The sequence below is a fragment of the Felis catus genome, chromosome C2 (genome assembly GCF_018350175.1).
Source record: "Felis catus isolate Fca126 chromosome C2, F.catus_Fca126_mat1.0, whole genome shotgun sequence".
Lineage (NCBI taxonomy): Eukaryota > Metazoa > Chordata > Mammalia > Carnivora > Felidae > Felis > Felis catus.
The window spans coordinates 106,364,574-106,385,723 of NC_058376.1; the positions used below are offsets into that span (position 1 = coordinate 106,364,574).

Here is a 21,150-nt window from a genome sequence, read left to right on the forward strand (position 1 = left end):
TTTTAAAGGGAGAGGATGTGAGTAGATACAGTACAACATTTTCTCGCAATTCACTGTAAGCATATTAGAAATGAGACATTGTTTTTAGCAATCCCAAGTTATTTACATAACTAGAAAAGTTAAGATTTTTTCATTTCTCTACAGTAATTATGATATACTTGTAGAAAGTCTGTTTCTATAAATTTTCACACACCATTTTAACATCCCATTAATAAGGAGTAAATGAAAAAAGTAAAACAGAGAAGTTGTGTGCATTGCTAGAGGTCAAACAGTAAAATCAGATTCTCCTGACTCCTCGTTCTGTGTGTGTTAAAGTTAAATACAGATGCTATGATTCTGTGGCAAATGGTAAGGAGTGTGGCCAAAGATACCACTGTAACAAAGACACCCTCCATCTTAACTCCTAATGCTTCGATGGGAGAAACAGAAAACAATCCTATTGCCTCTGCTGCTAGCTGTCTCTCTCTAGTCACAGATCTTAGATCCTGAGAAAGCTGTGAAATAACTACCAGGTACCTTGTGGGATTCTTTGCAATGAAGCAGAACCTACAGTGTCCTAAACTAGAATACAAATGATAATAATAATAACACAAATAATAATAATACAATATTCAGTTACTCTGGTGGCTTCAGGAGGGGCTGACTTTCAGTAATGGGAAGCTGGGGCCGGCGGGGGCAGGTGATTTAATGCGCTTAGAATATTTACTTTATTCTATAAAGCTTTAACAAGCACATGTGCATAAAAGTTAAAAAAAATGAAGTTTATCTAGATTAAACATATATATGAGACTATTAGTAAGATCATGAAAATTGCAGGACATCTTGTTATCTATTTATTAATTTTTTTAAAGATAACTGGCCACCATTTTCTCCTGGGACCATTATGTCTTAAAAATGTAACAACAGATCTTTGGAAGAGAGGGGATGGAGGGAGGGTAGAAAAAGGGCCCAAGTTCATTCTGTTGGACAACTGGGTAATATTTACTAATCACTCTTTGAAGGAGCAATTTTTAATAAACTTGTAACTGATCCAAACATGTCAGAGACATGTCAGTGGCAATGGCATTGTTTCTGACTAGCATGTGAGCCAGTCCTCAGACTTAAGACCTGTAAACTGCCTAAGAAATCATGACAGTAATATGACATTAACATTTAATCCACATTAAAGGTATTTTAATTTTCACACATTCATGACACACTTATTTGTTAAAAGAAAAGATTTATGAAATTGATCTTCCAAAAAGAAAAACTTCATGCTGTTTTTACTTCATGATCACCGTTTGAAGAAAGTGTCAGTTTTAATATGCACATTTACCCTAAACCTCAAATATATATTGGCTTAGGTAAGAAAAATAAATTAAAATGCTGGGAGGAGAGGGATCTATTATGCTGAAGTCCTTATATGAGGTAATAAATATTTTTCATCAGTGTTTAATAAATATATAGACTATATCAGTAATGTCAGCGCATTTTGAGATAACTATATTCTCAAACTCATTTGGACAAATGTCAGAAACATTTTTTCAGAACACAGTGGGGAAATATTAAAATAAAACAGATATTTAAAGATGTAACAGATGGAAGACAAGTGACTTTAGAATCGGGTTTATAACTTCTGTTTGCATTTTCTAGTTCATGTTGTATGTCAACTGAATCCTCAAAAGTATGACAATACTACATTAACTGTGTTTATCCTTGTATTAAATAAAATTATTAGTCTGTGAACTAAACTACAGAAGTTTTGTTTCCAAGTTCTATGCAAAACAACCTAAAACAAAGAGGAAAGGGCTTTTATTAGGATTAGTAGTATTATTGATGAGCAGGTATAATAGCAATGGGCCTGCCTACATTTCTGGCAAGCAGCAACTATATTCTACAAACCACTGATGGGCTAAACAAGCTATTAATGACAGTTGCTTTTCAACACTTAAAATGGTCAGACTGTGTTACCTGACCACAAGGACAAGTAGGTCATCACTCTCAAATGTTATACAATATAAGAAACATAAATGAGACCTCTGTGGGGAGAAAAAACCCACAGGTATGGCTCCAGAGTTCTTTCACTATTCAACTATTAATAGAAAGCAAATCCCACTTAAAGTAGTAAACACTTGTAACCCTTTTTACTAAAAGATTTATCAGCACTTATTTAATTTTCTACCTAAGACTGAGCAAGGTATTAGTCCTAGTGTCCAGCTTTAGCCCTGAAATATAGAACTTAACATCTGGAATCAAAGAAAGGAGAAAAAAAATGGTCCCTCTGTTACTCTTGCAGAGATAGACAACAAATTTTTGTCCTTGTATAAACCTGTGGAGTGTCCATCTGTCTGGGTTTATGAACACCAACCTATCATTTATAGGCTGCAGAATCATACTCAATGGGTATATGGGGGAAGCCTCTAGATTCTTCATCACATGCAGAGGACCTTGTTCACTGGATACAGGTCTTTCAAGTCAATGCCTTTCAATGTACCTTTCTTCCTGGTGGCCCCTGGACTAGCAGCTTTATCTCTCTCTTGGGAGCTTGCTAAATGGAGAATCTCAAGTCCCACCCCAGACCCAGAGAATCAGAACCTGAGTATAAACAGTATTTCCAGGAGACTCATACGCACATTCAAAACAGTGAAGGACTGACCGAAATCACATGTCCCCCCACCTCCAATTATTTGACTCTTCAGAAAAGTGAACATGGGGAGCCTTAGACACATCATAGTGATCAGGATAATTCACTTCATTGCCCGCCAAAGGGGGCACGGCACAGCAGTCCTTTCAAGTCTGAAACAACCTACAGACTATTTTGAACAAAAAAAGTGACAATTTTTCACATAGCTCAACCTAATATATTCTGATCTCAATGCCTCTTCCCAGAGAAAAGGATAGCATTATTTTTATAGTTTGCTAATGAAACAATAGCTATATTGTAATCAAATGGCAACACTTTATATGTTTTCTATAATTATAAAAATTAAAATGTAGAAATCCCACTTGACTGCATTAAAAACACTCTAAACAGTAAATGTTTTAGTCCCCATTAAGTAGTTCAATAACTACTCACTGCATTATCTAGAATTTTAAAACATAAGATGGTAGAAAAATATGGAGTCAGGCCCCTCTGACATAGCAGAAGGGAGCTTAGAGTTAATTTTCTACACCTTTAGAGCATCATTAATAATAATAATAATAATAAAAAAGCCAGGAGCAACATCACCTAATAACCACCCACCTCCACTCCTTCAGCCCTTCTGTGTTAACAGACATATATTGGGATCATAACCAGAGGTCTTTAATTTGTATAGGATTCTTCACCAAATAAAAAGTATTATTTAAGTTAATTATGAAATCTAACTAAGCATAACACTATAAGCAGTGTATTCACTCATTTCTAAGTCTTTAAATAGATATGGTCACTGAGCTCTTTGAGATGTTTTGTGTTTAATTCTGCTGACAATTCCTGCAGGATTCCCATAGGAGGACTACTCAGGATTCAAAGTCTACTCGACATTGATTTCCAACATTTTCCATTATGAATTTGTCTTTGAGGTAAAAATGTTCACAGAGCCCTCCCCATCCTGATAGGAATCATAAGTTTAATGCATAAACTAGAAGCACAAACAAAAAATTATCCCCAGTAAAACAAAGTACAACACTAAAGTGCCAAAATAGTGAACACAGATCTAGGGTTTGGTGTTACCACAGCACCAGCTAGAGGGAAGGGGCTTGAAAGTGAGTGGAACTGAAGTGGCAGCCTCAGGAAGCACTGCTTCTCGGAGAAAATCAGATAAATACGTGACAGTGACAAGAAAGAAGAAAGTAAGAATAAACAAACAGCTAAACAGAAATAAAACATGCCAACCCTTTCATCCCTGCCACACCCCACCATTGGCCATTAAAGAAAGTACATTTGCTTTACTACAGAAGCAGGTACCCTTGAACTAGGAGCCCTGTCTACAAAATGTCTAGAATTTTCAAAAGAAAGGAAGGAAAGGAGGAAAGAAATCAAATCAACCCCATATAAAGCTATTACAAGAAGCAGTAAACAGAAAATGTAAATCAAAACATTTCAACAGATAAAAATTCTTCCCTTAAAATCAACCCAAAGCACAAGGCTTATTCGGACAAATAACAATAAGAAAACCGAGAACATTCAGATATTCAAAAAATAAGAATAGATATGGAAGAAAAACGATTTCAGAAGTGAAGAATAAATTATAAGGTATCCAAGGAAGAATAAATTTGAATGAAAATTTGCTAAGAAATAGTAAATGAAACCAGGCAAACTAGTTCTTAGTTGTTGGAAAACAAAGTAAAGTAGTACAAAGACTCAAAAAGACTGAAATAGAAGATGAGCAAAGAAAGATTCTATATATAATTATATAGAAAACATGTATAACTGGAATCCCTGAAAAAGAAAACAAAACAATGGAACAGTTAATATTTAGTATTACAATCCAAAAAGTTATTTCCAGAAGTGAGAAAACTTAGGTCTACATATGAAAACAAAAACCCAAAAGTAGTCAGAAATAATCAACTTTGAGAATCATCCTAGTAAAACAAGGACAATGAAAACAATGGCAATGCCTCAAGGCAAAAAAAAAAATCAAGTAATACGCAAGGTTAAGAAAATAAGGCTAGTGCCACAAATATCAAGAGCAGGATAACATTTTCCAGAAAGTCAAGGGAAAAAACTATAAGTCAAGGATTTTATGTCCAGTCAAACTGTCATTCAAATAGTAAAACCACAGAGAAACAGCTTAGAATGTGCAAGATCTGAAGGAATACTGTACACAGGAGGCTGTCCTGAAGAATATACTAGATGAGTTACACACAAAACAGGGGACAAGGAGGGAAACATCAGCAAACAAGCTGATGCTAAATATGTAATACGGTTAATTTTAGAGGTGATTCTAAAAAAAGGTGACAGCATGGATAGACAGTATGCAAACATCATGTATTCCAACAGAGTAGCAAGAATACAAGAAGAAATGGGAGGAAAATGAGTAAAGCAAAGTACAGTAGGAGCACTGGCTATTACAAAGATAACAGGTGGGAAGTGAGGGATGCCATTTAAAAGGTTAAGTAGGAATAAGGGATAGTAAAAGCATTATACATTATAAAAGATATAAATATAAAGGTAACCCCTAGAAAAAAAACACAAACCTTTCTAACTTAACAATAATAATAATAATAGCTCTTCAGAGACAATTCTCCATAGGTTCTGCACACCTTATATCAGCCAATAGCCTTTCTTCAGAACTATCTTTTCAAAGATGTTTTGTATAGTAAAGTCTTGGAAGATATAGACTCCCTCTTGATTGGATCAGGCAGTTCTGCTACCAAATTAGGATACTAAAGGTAATGTTTTTCTCTTGGGCAAAGTTTGGGCCAATTTTCTGTCAGCTCCTTAAAGAATATTCCCTCAGCTACGACACAAACCCACTGTATGCACCATCACCCCTTGGTACTTGTATGTCAAAGGGAACCTATATAACCATGTATTATGTGCTACCTTTGGTGCTGTTAGTAATACAAGAGCTGTGTCTCTGACCCAGAAATCTCATGTCCTCTGCCAGCATCTATTAAAGTGTGGCAGGCATATAAGTAGGCTAAAATTTCATACCCTTAATAAAGAAGACACAAAGAGAAAAAGAAACATAGTAAATATAATGATACCCACAGTAATTAGGGAGTGATTTCCAAGACAGAGAAAAAAAAAAAAAAGCAAAGTACAAAAAAATAAATGTGCTACATTTTGTAAGACAGAGGAAATAGGAATAATACACACATATACATATATGTACATATATGCTTTATTTCACAAGAAGATGCATAAGAAGAATAAATCAGAGGTTAATAAAATTGGCCACCTATAAAGGACAGAAGAGAACAAGCTAGAAAGAAAGGGGATGACAGCTTTCTGAGAGATGTATTATGTATAGTATTTTGACTTAGTATAATATTTTGAATTTTGGAAGCATGTTAACATATCCAACCATACAATTAAATCAACAAGAATGGGGACAAAGGCACCTAAAATTGAATACAAACAGAAACACATGCATGCAATCATATTTCAAATGAATTACCTAACTACACTCAAGGAGGAAAAGAACTCTTGAATAAACTTGAAATAAACTGTAATAAACTCTTGAAACAAATCTTGAACTCTATGAAGTTTTAACTTTCATAAGATATGATTGTAGCAATTTCAAAACTATTTTGAATGTATTACATAATTGAGCAAATGGGTAAATGTATTGGTGTTGTTAGGAGTCACAGTTCTCACTGTGAATAAAGGGAAATACAAATGTGAAATGAAGAACAACAAGGAAGAATTCTGTGGTTTGGATTGAAATTGGAGATGTTAGTCGGACTCATAATTTCTTCAAATTACCTACCTCTCAGAGCACCTGGGTGGCTCAGTCGGTTAAGGGTCCAGCTCTTGGTTTTGGCTCAGGTCATGATCTCACAGTTCGTGAGACTGACTCCCACCTTGGGTTCTGCGCTGATAGCATGGAGTCGGCTTGGGATTCTCTCCCTCCCTCTCTCTCTGCCCCTCCCCCACTTGCATACTCTCTCTCTCTTTCTCTCTCAAAATAAATGTAAAATAAACTTTAAAAAAATACCTATATATCTAAGCATCTAAGTCCCAAATATCAACCTACCTACCTACCCACCCACCTATCTATTTAATCTACGACTAAAAAGTCCAAGAAGTAATGAAATCCCAGAGACAGTGGACATATCACATGTCCAGACCTTGATTCATAAATACCATTTCCCATCTAAATGAAATAGGGTAATTTGAAGAAATAGCTGATTCCATGAGTAGGACAGGGAAGGTTTCAAATGAGCCTGGAACATCTTGTTGTGCCAGAAAATAAAGAAGTGTTTTTTAAAAAAGATGGGGTATGTAGAAACGATCCAAAAGCCATCTTGAAAGGATACTCCCTGGACAAATCTGGGACAAGAAGCATCAAAATAAATAAGAAAAGTAATGGATAATAACCTATTTAATAAGGGGCTCCTGGGTGGCTCAGTCAGTTGAGTATCTGACTTTGGCTCAGGTCATGATCTCACTGTTCGTGGAGTTGAGTCCCGTGTTGGGCTCTGTGCTGACAGCTTGGAGCCTGGAGCCTGAAGCCTGCTATGGATTCTGTGTCTCCCTCTCTGCCCCTCCCCTGCTCACGCTCTGTCTCTGTCTGTGTCTCTCTCTCAAAGAATAAGTAAAATTAAAAAAAAATTTTTTTTAAATAACCTATTAATAAAATAAATATCCATGAGTCCTTGTTCACAATAAATAGAGAAAACAAGAAATACAGGTGGGCTCTTCCTTAAAGTCGAATGCTGACTGCTAAATATGGGAGGCAGTGGTAGAAAATCTCCATTTTACAATCATCAGGCAAAAATCACCAATGGATGATGAGGCACTGACCTTCAAAGACCCTGTCTAGAACTTTCAACACACACAGGCTTTATGAGTAGCAGACAAGTTTGTGAAAAGAAAAATAAAATAAGATTGGGCAATATAGTAAAAAATTTAAGCAAAGAATGACATGCTGGACAGTTCCCAGGAGAAGGTAGCAACACAGGAAAAAAGAAATGATAGAACAAAGGCTGAATTGAGAGTTTGAGAGATTGTGACAAATCAATGAGATCAGCCCTTGAAGAGATTCCAGGGCAACACAGTCCACCTACCCTACTCTTTTCTCTCCCCACACCTTTTCCTTTCTAGTGTTACAAGAAGAGTCCATAAACACAGAATACAATAGTAGTACAACCGTGTATGTGTCCTTGTGGCAAGTATAATATGATGCATGTCATTTTTCTTAGCTTATTTATTTTTATTTTTTTATTTTTAAAAGACCTTATTTTAATGCAATCTCTACACCCAAGATCAAGAGTTGAATGCTCCACTGACTGAGCCAGCCAAGGACCCCTTTCTTAGCTTACTTAAATTTATACTTGCTTCTACCCTCTCTTAGAGCAATTTTAATTCTCTATGATAATATAAAAAAATTTTAAAAAACAGAAAATGATGGAAACATAAAAAAGAAATTAATACCACATGTGTGGAATGTTCTTAATTTTATACCATATACTTTTAAAGATCATAATCTATTGTATTTAGCTACACAGCCAATTCAAAGAAGGGCTACAAGTGCTAGGTGGTAAGGGCTGTAAGTATCTTCTCAGCTGGAAACTGAGGAGACACAAACCTACAGAGCCCATAGCTGCTAGACAGAAAGGTTTCATTAATGCTCAAATAATAAATTCTTTTTTTTAATGTTTATATATTTTTTGAGAGAGAGAGAGAGAGAGAGAGAGAGAGAGAGAGAGAGAGAGAGAGAATCCAAAGCAGGCTCCAGGCTTTGAGCTGTCAGCACAGAGCCCGATGTGGGGCTCAAAGTCATGAACCACGAGATCATGACCTGAGCTGAAGTCGGATGCTTAACCAACTGACCCACCAGGACGCCACCCAAATAATAAATTCTTGAGTTCACTTCCATCCTAGGCAGTTGTGAAGAATATCACTGACTTTACAGGACAGTAGTGCACAAGGCAGTATGATATGTATATAGGTGTGTGTACATAGCATATTATGTTACATGTTAATATATTCATGCTATTGTTAATAGTTCCCACTCAGTGGGTCAATTTTACAATGTCAAGCTATAGAGTCTTTTGAACAATCTAAATAAATGCATTAAAATTATCTACTTCACTACCTGTTGTATTAATCCTGCCTCTCTTATCCTAAAATACATTATCTTTGAAATATATTTGATGTGTATGACCCAGATGAAAATGAAATATAACTTAGGATCAAGAATAATTAATAATTACTCCTGACTTTAATAAGCAGCTATGTTTGATCAAAGGTTTTAAGCGTTTTTAGTTGGAAAACTCTTTCTTCAAATAAAATCTTATTTTAAAAATTTAAAAATGTACAAAATAACTAAAAGTGAAACCATTCTGATTAAAGTGGGCAGTGGCAGTCTGGAGTGCCACCTGCTTTGGGGAGCTTTCCTGGCAACCCAAGGCTGTTAGAAAACCAGTGCTGAATAAGATTATAAGTAGAGTATAAATGCATGAAATAATCACTGAAGATGAGTTCATACTAGTAAATATAAAAAAATATAAAATTTAAACTAAAAAAATTAATTATTATTTACTGAGGCATATGAAACAAGAAATATGAAGTCTTATCAATAAAAAACAATTTATAAGTGAGTATAAAAGCTCATTCTGGCACAATGGTAGCTGTTTTTCCTTGTTGTAAGCCCCCAACCGATACTGGAATTTGTTTTAGATTAACATTTTTATTCTAATGTCCATATTTCCTAAATATATATGCCACTATGAAGTGACAAACTGGGATTCAGGAAATAATTTCAAATAATAACAGTGTTATTTACTTACTACTAATCTGGACAAACATATAGTTCAAATATTCTAAACAAGGTTGTTACATATAGCTTCTTAATAATTAATCTGTACTTATTAAGACCATTTTTTTAAAGTCTAGCTTTCCTCAGTTTTCTTTAGCTGTTGAAAGGAAAACTAAAAACCCCTTCCAACTCTAAAACTACTGTACGTCAAAATGAAGCTGGCTCTTGCTACTGTTTGTTTTAGTGGGAGCAAACAAAAGCACATTAATAGTTAACAAAGCTACAATATGATATAGGAATGAAGTCTCGCATTAAAAAAGTACTTAGATTGTATTTACAAAAGAATCTCTATCATTAATTATTCAACATTTGGATTTGACCAGAAACCAGAGCATGACTTTATAATGCTCTGTTTAAATGAACTACTTAATGTTGTAATGAACACTCAATGCAGTGAGCTAAATGAATTTTGGACCTGGTATAACACAACAGTTTCTCTAATTTTTTGATCAATGGACAGATTCTAAGGTTAAGTCAGTCTGAATTTCATTTGTACTTTAAAAATGTTTACTTAAACGAAAAATTCCGCATCTCAATTATTTTATATTCTAAAACGGAATGTAGTTTAAACCGATGCATTATTCATAAAGCAGAGACATCAGGAAAAACAAAGCTGTGCCCTTCTTTCAAAGCCGTTAAATTGCTAAAACATACCATATTTATGCATGCAATATTTGATTGTGTTTTTCTTAAAACACAAGCTTGTTTTTGTCAGATCAAGATATGCCAAAAATTCTACACCAAACATTTTTGTTTATAATTAAAGCAATCATCAATCCAAGGATTGTCATCCATTTTATTTCATCTCTACATCAAAAAAAAAAAAAAAAAGTAATTTAAAAAAATTTTAAATTCCCTTGAAATGATAAGATAAATGAAAATGTAAGTGCCTTCACATAATAACAGTAAGCTGACCCTTTGGGAAATGGTTGACTTTCTCAATACAAGGTATTCAAAGCTCATTCAAAAGTGTTCATTTAGAATGCAGATATCAAAGATGATGCAAATGTTCAAGAGAAAATTAGAACTTACCAGATGTTCTAATCCAGCTTTGATGTTTCCGGATTCCCTAAAATAGAAGAATAAAAGTTCTAAATAGTTGCTAAACACTTGTCTGCTATAATTTACATTTACCTCAACTATGTTTTATAAAACCTTATGATTTTTTCACATATCTTCACTAATGTTCACAATAACACTGGTTTGAAGGACAAAACAATTTCCATCAAAAGGAAACAAATAACTTATTTACATCTAATAGTATTACCACTAAAACTGGTAATCCACTAACAGAATGTTTCAGATTTTTCAGTAAGCAGAGAACAAAAGGAACTCAAGTGTACTATTATTTTACTATTCACAAAACATCTATTTATTTCACATTAGCTCCTTCATTAGAATTTGTTTTCTCCAACATTTATTACAAAATGTTCATACAGATTCTATCTACCACCTAGATTCTACAATTGACATGTTACTTTTTTTGCTTTATCAAATATCCATCCACCAATGGTTTCATTTTTATATAAAAAATATACACATAAAGAATACGCTTGTGACTATATAGCTAAGTAACTAAATATTAACAAGTTTTTCCCTGACATTAATTTTATTAACTTAGTGCACTACAAATCAGGACCTGTTGTAATAGTAAAAAACAAAATCTCATCAAATAAGACACAAACATCAAATATCATGATATATTTTAAATATTTAACTTCTTGCTTTTCACTGTTAAGGACTGCTGATGGAACTAAGTAACAAAGATAATTTAAATATATATTTGGTAAAATGTGGCTAATAATCGGATTTTTTCCCTTGATTCTGGTTTATACTAGTTTATTAGTGACAAACGGACTTAGAATTTCTTCACTCAGACCAAGTAGTATTTTAATTCCATCATAAATACCAAGCTTTGTATTTTTAATATGAAAGTATAACTTACACTACATTGCAGAAAATAATTATGAAACATCCAACAACAGTATTGCATTCATGATGTTTAATCTTTCCCTCACACCTCTTTCTTTCTCTAAAGGGGCCCCAAGTTTACTTTTCTTCTCCTTATTTCTATCTCCAATTTTCTCTGCCAAAAATATACTTATCTGTTTCCTTTGTCTTGCTACACAATCTTTCCAAATTTCCCTATCGTTTTCCGCTTCAGATCTGCTGCCTGAAAACTATACTCATGGCTTCCAACTTTTGCTCTCACTGCCCAGTCTGGCATACTGAGAATAAATTACAACATCTACTGATTAGGACTCTTCTTTAGCCATTCTCTTCTCTACTTTCTGCTTCTGGCAATCGTATCAATACTATATATTCAACGCTTAAAAATGTAAGGATTTCTGAAACTCATTCTTTGGATGCAGTCCTAATGACAAATGACAGGAATACATTGTAGAGATATTTAATTGTATACGTACATAAATAATGATTTTTAACTTTATTGTTATCAAGTTAATTCATTTACTTGAACTAGAAGTCAAATAAATATTTATGTTTCATAAGGACATTTTCATACAGTCACTGTAACTTAAAATTTAAACAAAAAAATAATGCATATAGTGAAAAATCTGACAGTGCAATATGTGTGTGCACGCACAACAATACAATTAAGTCTTCCTCCCACCACTGACTCCCAGTTCTTAATCAGATATTAGCTCTTTGTCTTTCTAACGATATTCTAGGTGTGTGTGTGTGTGTGTGTGTGTGTGTGTGTGCGCGCGCGCGTGCGCACGCGTGCATCCTTCTTCTCTTTTTTTTTAACCCAAACAGAAGCCTACTATACTCAGTTTTGTACCTTCACTTGGCAGTCTAACTTGAAGTTTGCACTATATGACATGCATCTACTTCATTTTGTCCCCATGGCTACAATGTCATGTAATGGTTCTTATTAGAAATAACACTGCAACAAAAGGAACAAAAACTGCTCGGATTCAAAGTACAAGTCCATAATTTACTATGAAACCACTGGGACTAGACATTCTTCATCAGAATGTTCTGGATTTTAGAAACGTAATAAGGTATAGAGAGTATACTGTATGTCATGTAACACTGGCAGCAGGGTTTGAAGCAGCATCTCATCGTTGTCCACATAAATAATTGTGAAAGAAACACAAATGTCCACACAAAGTGGGATAAACAAAGACTAGGAATAACTTCATTTCAGGGTTGGTTTTGCTATCAATTGAGTTTGCTACGAGCTCAGGGAAAACCTCCCAGTAGTTTGAACTATTTGCATTTTGGGATCAAGGATAAGAAACTGTTCTTGGGGCACCTGGGTGGCTCAGTTGGTTAAGCATCCAGCTCTTAATTTTGGCTCAGGTCGTGATCTCATCATTTGTGGGATCAAGCCCCATGCCGAGCTCCATGCTGACAGCACAGAGCCTGCTTGGGACTCTCTCTCTCCTCCTCCTCTGCTTGTTCTCTCTCTCTCTGTCTCAAAATAAATAAACTTAAAAAAAAAAAAAAGGTTGGTTAGACTATTGCTTTGTTATATTCCCAAGTGATTCTTATTTAGGAAATAGGCATTTTGAATAGTACACCTGAATGAAAACTAGGGATCATCCTTGACACATGCCCTTTCCTCCACTACCAAATGTAAGCAAATGTAATCAACCACAGAGTAGAGTCTTGGCCATCTAACATCCTTAATTACCATTTTGATTTAGCTACTTCTTTCTATCCTCAGAGTACCTACTTTATTTTAGGCCATCATCTTTTCTCTCCCAGGCTACTGCAAAAGCCTCTTGATGGGTCCCGACGGCTCCTGCCTTGCCCCATGTCAATTCATTCTCCATAATACAGCAAGATCTTCCTAAAATGTAAGCTTGATCATGTCATTCCCTTTTTAAAAACCACAATATCCTACTCCACTCTAGTTCACTTATTCCCTCTGTTATCTTGCCAAAGCTACATCACAAAGACTGTGACAGCAATAGCCATAAGAAATTATTAACCTGGCTTCCCTTACCACTAAACCACTTGCTCTCTCCACCTAAAATACTCCTCGTCTAGTCTTTCCTTACCTAGCTTAAAAACAAAAACAAAACAAAACAAAACAACAACAAAATATCCCTAAGGACTCAATCCATACTGGCAAGGAAACGTTTTCCCTTCCTCACAAAAAAACTAATCAACTCTTCCCATGTGTTCTCATCACATAATTTACCTCACTTTACTATTAATACCTATTTACTTTCCCACTGACACCACTAAAATGTCCCAATGACACCCTGAGAACATGGATTGCATCTGTAAAATTTTTGTATCCCAGCACCCAATACAGTGCCTGCATCGGAGTATGTATTCAACTAATAAGGATCTGACATCTAAACACGAAGACAAGGTTGAATGGAGAATCAGTAGCAACCAGTTCAGGTCCCTGAGAGGTTCTACCCGGCCCTACTCTATCTCCACTCCACACAAGAGAGCAAGGCCAACTGCAACAGTGAGCAGTTGTGTGGGAAAGTAGTGTTAAGAGTTGTTTGTACGTGTGTGGTGTGTGGTTGTTTTGTTTTGGTTTGTTCTATTTTGGTTTTGAAGGAGTATGAGGACACTATGGAAAATGTAGCTGACAGAGGCCAGAGTACAATGCTAGAGGCTTCACACACTAGTTTTTAAATTATCCCAGAAAAGCACACGTCAGATCTGAGATTTTACCCCTCTCTCTAAAGTTATTAGCCAAGGCAGCTGATTGTTGCAAAGAAATAAGAGAAGTCCATAAGGTAAACTGTATGACCTCTGAGGGGAATAAGCACAGGAATAAAAAAAACAACAAATGAGCAACTTCATCCAGAGGAAAAAAGAACAAACTGGGCAAGAGTATACTGTAAGCATACTAACATCTTTAAAGGTAAAAGGCTTTAGAAACTGAATACCAAAATAAACAGTTATGAAGAAGAATCAATATGAGATAGCGGGTACTAAAAATACAGGAGTTTGAGGGGGTGCCTGGGTAGCTCAGTCTAAGGCTAAGTCTCTGACTTAGGCTCAGGTCATAATCTCGCAGTTCATGAGTTTGAGCCCAGGGTCGGGCTCTCTGCTGTCAGCGCAGAGCCCATTTCAGATCTTTGCGCTCCCTCTTTCTCTGCCCGCGCCCTGCTCATGCTTCCTCTCAAAAATAAATAAATATTAAAAATACATATATTTCAAAAATACAGTTGTTTGAAATAAAGAACTCCGAGGACAAGTTGAAAGCATAATAGCTACAGGGAATAAGCTGATGACCTGGTACACTGGGTGGAGCTCTCCCAGAAGGCACAGGAAAGGGATGAAAAGACAGAACAAATAAGAGATAAGAATACAAGTGTCAACATCTATATAATATGGGAACCCTAGAATGAAAGCAAAGGCAAAATAGGAGAGAAAATATATTTGAAGAAATAATGACAAAAAAATCCCACATATAAAATCTTAGACTGAAATCTTAGTTCAGAGAAAATCCACAGCAAAGCATAATATAAGGATAATTAAGACTGCTATAGATCAAGAACAAAGGCTAAAACTTCCAGAAAGAAAAAGCATACCTCTCCATACAGGAAGAATAACACTGACATCAAATGTCTCAACACTACTGCTGGAGTATAAACCATGGAGTATGAACTTCCAAGACAAAGTGTTAAAGGAAAAGGACTGTGAACCTGTAATTTTGATACTGCTAATAGTTATTATTTAAATTGAAGAAAAAATAAATTCTCAGCATGCAAGCTTTCAGGAAATTCACTACACAAAGACATTATTTGAAAGAAGTTCTAAAGAATGTAACACAGTAAGAAGACAAGTAAATTCAGGATGAAGCAACCAGACAAGGCAAGTAAAGGTTGGATTAGAACATAGTAATTATTGTATTCTAAGCAATTAGTGACTACAAAGAAAACTAAAGAAAGTTCACCCAAATGAGGTGGAAACAAAATGCCAGAGAAGATTCTCAGATTGGGTAAGAAACAAAATCCAGCAATGTGTCATTTACAAGAGATACATAAAACAAAAGGATTCAGAAAAGTTTCCAAAAAAGGGAGAGTAAAAGATATAACCAGGCAAATTTGAACCAAAAGAAAACTGGGGTAGTAAGTTTCATGACAAAATATATTTAAGCAAGTCCTCCTCCAAATAACATACCTACATATATATCTTTTGAGATATATATATATATATATATATATATATATATATATATATGAAAAAGGACATTCTATTCTAGTAAAAGACATAATAGATTAAGAAATGTTTATTTATGTCCAGAAGGTTTACATATTCCTAAAATTTAATATGTATCATAGATTGCGACACCAAAATTTCAACAAGTTTTCTATGAAAATCAATTTTCTTTAGTCTTACTTTGGGCAGAAAGACAAGGAAAAGTGGCCACCTCAAAACAACACAAATAAAACATCATGAGTACATAAACTCTACACAAGACAGCATGATATATAACCCTGGCTTCAGAAGCAGAATACCTAAACTCAAATTTAAGCTGTACTACAAAACAGTCGCATGAGCTTGGTAACAATCCAACTTCTCTGAGCTAAGACTGTCCACCAATGATATGAAGACTCTGTTAACACTTGCCTTACTAATGCAGACGGGGCTGTGAAAAAAGAAGATAATACATATGAAGGAACACTATACACTGTAACGTACTATAGAAATCTGTTTTTATAATACATATTTAAATACAAGTCTTAAAGTGGCTCCAAAAGTCTTAATAAAATTTTTTTAAACAGAGAGGCAAGATCCAAGACATTGACATAGGGATCTTGCAACAAATGGTATAAACTCTGTCCTCTTTAGTGGTCTGTCTCTTGGGTTGTCCCTGTCATGACTTCATCAATATTTGTGCAACTCCTTTTGCCCTGTGCTGAAAGCAGACTTAATTCAATTATAGGTCTCAAAACTGATAAAATGGTCTTGAAGTGGAAAATGGGAAGAAATTATTGGCAAATGAATAAAGATTTGTATCGAACTAACACACAGGAGTACAGCAGGTCTTTTTTTAATCATTCCCTGTCTTAAATCTTCTGGGAACCATGAGTTTCCCTTCCCCTCATGCAGCACATCGATTTCTGAATTAGACTGCAATATTAAATAATTAATATACTTGCCATGATTGATGTTTTGCATTAGTTGAATATTAGGTTATCAATCAAAATCCACTTGGTTTAATGTAATAATATTGAAAAAGTGTCACGGGCTGTTCATCCAATTTGTAGTTGAGGCAGCACAGATAGTAATGTTGACATTACACGAGGCTCTAAAGCAGGAAATGCAGTACTGGGCTCAACATGTATGAGGCAGACATTTTGAAACTAACTGGGATGAGGCTGAGGTTGTCCTAAATAAACCTGGTGGCACCTGTCAGCTCCAATATTAGGTCTCTTTTGAGGATAAAGATGCCATGCATCAATCATACCATGGCAGGCAAGAAAAAATTTAAAAAGAAGGATACTAATTTAACTTTGTGGCACACATTTCATTATTTTGCCAAAGGAAGCATGTTCTAAATCCAGAAACTGTTGCTATGTTAAAGCTTATAGCCTCTCAGGAAATATCTAAACAAAGATTTTTTTAGAACTAGGAACAATATTACACCAAAGTGATAATCCAGGTTTTATAATGGTCTAAGGGAATCAGGTCAAAGAGTCACAATTAACAATAGTATTTGTGAAAAACTCTATTCCTTCTGATGAAGGCATTCTTCCTTATTCTCCATATTTTGCATGTATATTTGCAAAATATAAGTTTAAATTTTTAAAAAGTACTTGCTTGTCCCAGTAAAAGTAAATGATTTTTCTCATTCCTTATTACATCTGAAATCTATTATGGATTTGTTTATAAAAGTAACAGTTTGGGGTGGGAGGGAGGGGAGGGTGGGTGACAGGTATTGAAGAGGGCATCTTTTGGGATGAGCACTGGGTGTTGTATGGAAACCAATTTGACAATAAATTTCATATATTTAAAAAAAAAAGAAGCTCAAATATATGACTATAAAAAAAGTAACAGTTTAAAAATAAATTAAATAAATAAAAGACATCCAAAGAAAAGTGACTCTTTTAGGTGGAGAGTAGAAAAGTTGGGGCGCCTGGGTGGCGCAGTCGGTTAAGCGCCCGACTTCAGCCAGGTCACGATCTCGCGGTCCGTGAGTTCGAGCCCTGCGTCAGGCTCTGGGCTGATGGCTCAGAGCCTGGAGCCTGTTTCTGATTCTGTGTCTCCCTCTCTCTCGCCCCTCCCCCGTTCATGCTCTGTCTCTCTCTGTCCCAAAAATAAATAAACGTTGAAAAAAAAAAAAAAAAGAAAAGTTAACAAAATAAATATAAATCAAAGCCATTTCATAAGGCAAGCCAAAATCCAGTGGGTATTTAGTTATAAAATACTCAGAAACCATAATGAAGGTAACTAACTAAAGTAGCACTAAGTATCATTTCACTGAACAAGTCTTTAAGAAATAAAAGATTAAATATATTTATGTATTATCCCATATAAAATGTACACACACATTATGGAAAACAGAGTAATTCTTAAATAAAAAAATTTACAGGTTTTTTGTCATGAACTAAGTATATTATCCACTTCTAAAAGATTACTGTGCTGTAGTTTCCTATAGTTATATGATGAGAGTCTTATCACAATTTTATATCTCTTTCATAAAGCAAAAATCTACATGAGGTTTTTGTCTTTTTTTTTATGTAATGGCAGACAAGGTTTTTAAAATCCTGACTTACAAATAAAAAAAAATCCATATCTCCCATCTCAAATAATCACTAATAATTTTTACACGTGTATGTCATGTATCAAATGTTATTAACAAAAAATTTAGTAATATATATTAATCTAAGAAAACCATGGGTTCAAATTCCAACTCCACTACTTACTAAATAACTTTGTCAAGTTATGGATCTTCTCTAATTTTTTCATTCTTAAATTCAAATAAAGGATTAAAAAAGAATCAGCATGTATATAGAAGTTACTCAGTAGGGGCGCCTGGGTGGCACAGTCGGTTAAGCGTCTGACTTCAGCCAGGTCACGATCTCGCGGTCCATGAGTTCGAGCCCCGCGTCAGGCTCTGGGCTGATGGCTCAGAGCCTGGAGCCTGTTTCCGATTCTGTGTCTCCCTCTCTCTCTGCCCCTCCCCCGTTCATGCTCTGTCTCTCTCTGTCCCAAAAATAAATAAACGTTGAAAAAAAAAAAAAAGTTACTCAGTAAAGACTGATTCAATATGACAGACCAATAATGAACCAATGAGTGCATTCCACTTTCAAAATCAAGAAATATCTTTATAGATGTTAGCTTTTTTAAAAAAAATTTTTAAATGTTTATTTACTTTTGAGAAAGACAGTGTGATGAGAAAGGGGCAACAGGAGGGGGAGACACAGAATCCGAAGCAGGCTCCAGGCTCTCAGCTGTCAGCACAGAGCCCGACGTGGGGCTTGAACCCACAAACCGCAAGATCATGCATGACCTGAGCCTAGTCCAACGCTCAACTGACTGAGCCACCCGGGTGCCCCTTACAGATGTTAGCTTTTTAAATCACCTCAAAATCTGTTCCAACTGTAATACCTATAAATGAAAGTCAGTCTACTTTTCAAATAACAAGTACATATAAAAAGCTTAGCCCAATGGCTAGCATACAATAAAAATACCATGTACATCTCGATACAAGCACATTCTAACCTGATCTCTTTGAAAGGAGCAGAATGATAAAGTGTGTTGAAAAAGTAAACAAAAATAATTTCTCAATTACCTGATGTTTTTTACATTTTAATCCCAATAAGAAACATACAGAATATCAGCTCTAAGTTCCAAAAGATCTTTCCGGAATTCTCAATTTCAACTTACCAGTTTGGTTAGAATTCTTAGCATTTTTCTCCTGATTGGAGAATAACTTATGTATCACTGGCTCAAAATGTATATTCTTATGTTACTGCAGTTCAGTATTTTTTACAAGTAAGTTTTTATCTCCTGTTTGCAATAAATTATGCTCTAGAACTTACAAATCATTTGCACAAACAACTGTAGCATGGTTACTGAATTTTAAATGTACTATTCTTTTTTCAAGATTCTTTAGTTAGTTTTACAAGTATAAGTGAGCATCCACTCAACATATTAAACAGCTGAGGACTTAAGATACACACTGAGCTTACTGTGACGGGAAAGTGAACACTTAAGTTGGTATGTGTCAATTAAGCCATTTACTGTCACTCACATAAACAGGTTCTAAAGTTCACAGAAATGGTATACAAAGGAAAGAAAAGAGATTTCAATGTTTTTGCAGTTGTGTGTGTTCTAGAGAACAGTTTCAGAGGAAGGAAAACTAAGAGAATTCATCATTAATATATCTGATCTAAAGAACTGCTAAAGGAATACTTCAGATACAAGAGAAATTATACTAGAAAGAGACTTGGAACAGCAAGAGTGAACAAGAGAAATAAATTTACTGAGCACCCTTATACCTATCTCCAGAATAAATTGAGTAGATATAAAATAACAATAACATAACCAAACATCATCAACAAAAAAAAGTACAAGTATTAAGATAATTTATCTATGCCTTAGATATTTAAAACTGTTTTGTCAAACCAAGACTGTTACACAAAATAGTTAATGTCCATGCAAGGTAGGAGAATGCATGTGAACATGCTACCTTTCTGCTATTTCTCACATGCAGGATTAACATTCCTAGTCAATGACAATCCTCTTTCTCACTGAGACTAGCTGTATGTAGCTCAAGAATCTTTCTCAATAAGGAGTCACTACCATTTGTCTTGAGTTAGCAGGTGAGATGCAACCCATTCACCACAACCCCCTTCAATCCATGTTCTTGATCTAGCCCGAGAAGTTCAGAAAAAGGAGAAATTGCCATATGTATCATAGTCGTTGGAAAATATTTCAAAGAGGTGGGTAATTTTAGCAGTATCCTGAAGGACTGGTTGCATGTGAGCAGACTGGGTAAGTAGAAAAGAAGAGGCAGGGAGAGTGAGCTCAAAGGCCCCACATAACCTGGTAGAGGTCAAGTAAGGAGAGTATCCAGCCCAGAATAGGTGCAAGAAAAATATTACTTACAGTCTTTAATTTTAAATAACTGTTATTTTGTAAGTTTTCAGGGCCATCATGTACAATTGTGCACGTTGTTCATGAGAGAGGAAAAAAGGGAAAGAAACGGCAATGGCAGCTAAAAGCTATATACAGTAAAACCTTGGTTTGCGAGCATAATTCATTCAGGAAACATGCTTATAATCCAAAGCACTTGTATATCAAAGCGAATTTCCCCATAAGAAATAATGGAAATTCATATGATTCATTCCACAATCCAAAAATATTCATATAAAAATGATTACAATACTGTAATGTAATATAAAGTAATAAAGACAATATAAAATATAAAGAAAAATAAATTAACCTGCATTTATCTGTGAAAACCTTCACGGCTGGTGTGAGGGAGACGAGAAAGAGGAGGGTTACTGTGTAGGATGACTTTCACTATCACTAACAGAATCACTGCTATCTGAATGGCTGAATGGAATCTTCGTCTGCGTGGGGGCCACTTTATACCCTCACACAGATGTTCACAACAGTACAGTATTAATAAACTCTTGTCATACACTGTATTTAATTTAACTGGCAATAAGGCAGCAAGGGAAAGGGTCTATATCTGCAGGCAGCCTGACTTAGAATGAAGCAAAGCCTTCCTAAGCTTCCTTTT

At 35.1% G+C, this 21,150-nt stretch overlaps 1 protein-coding gene across 1 annotated transcript in view; it reads right to left on the reverse strand.

Annotated features, from left to right (window-relative positions):
- The window catches only part of RSRC1 (arginine and serine rich coiled-coil 1), a 417,872-nt gene that overhangs the window by 209,254 nt on the left and 187,468 nt on the right, over positions 1-21,150 (reverse strand). Inside the window, exon 6 of the mRNA XM_045037326.1 lies at positions 10,482-10,518. Coding sequence (XP_044893261.1) covers positions 10,482-10,518 — 37 coding nt within the window. The remainder of the gene's footprint in view (positions 1-10,481; positions 10,519-21,150) is intronic.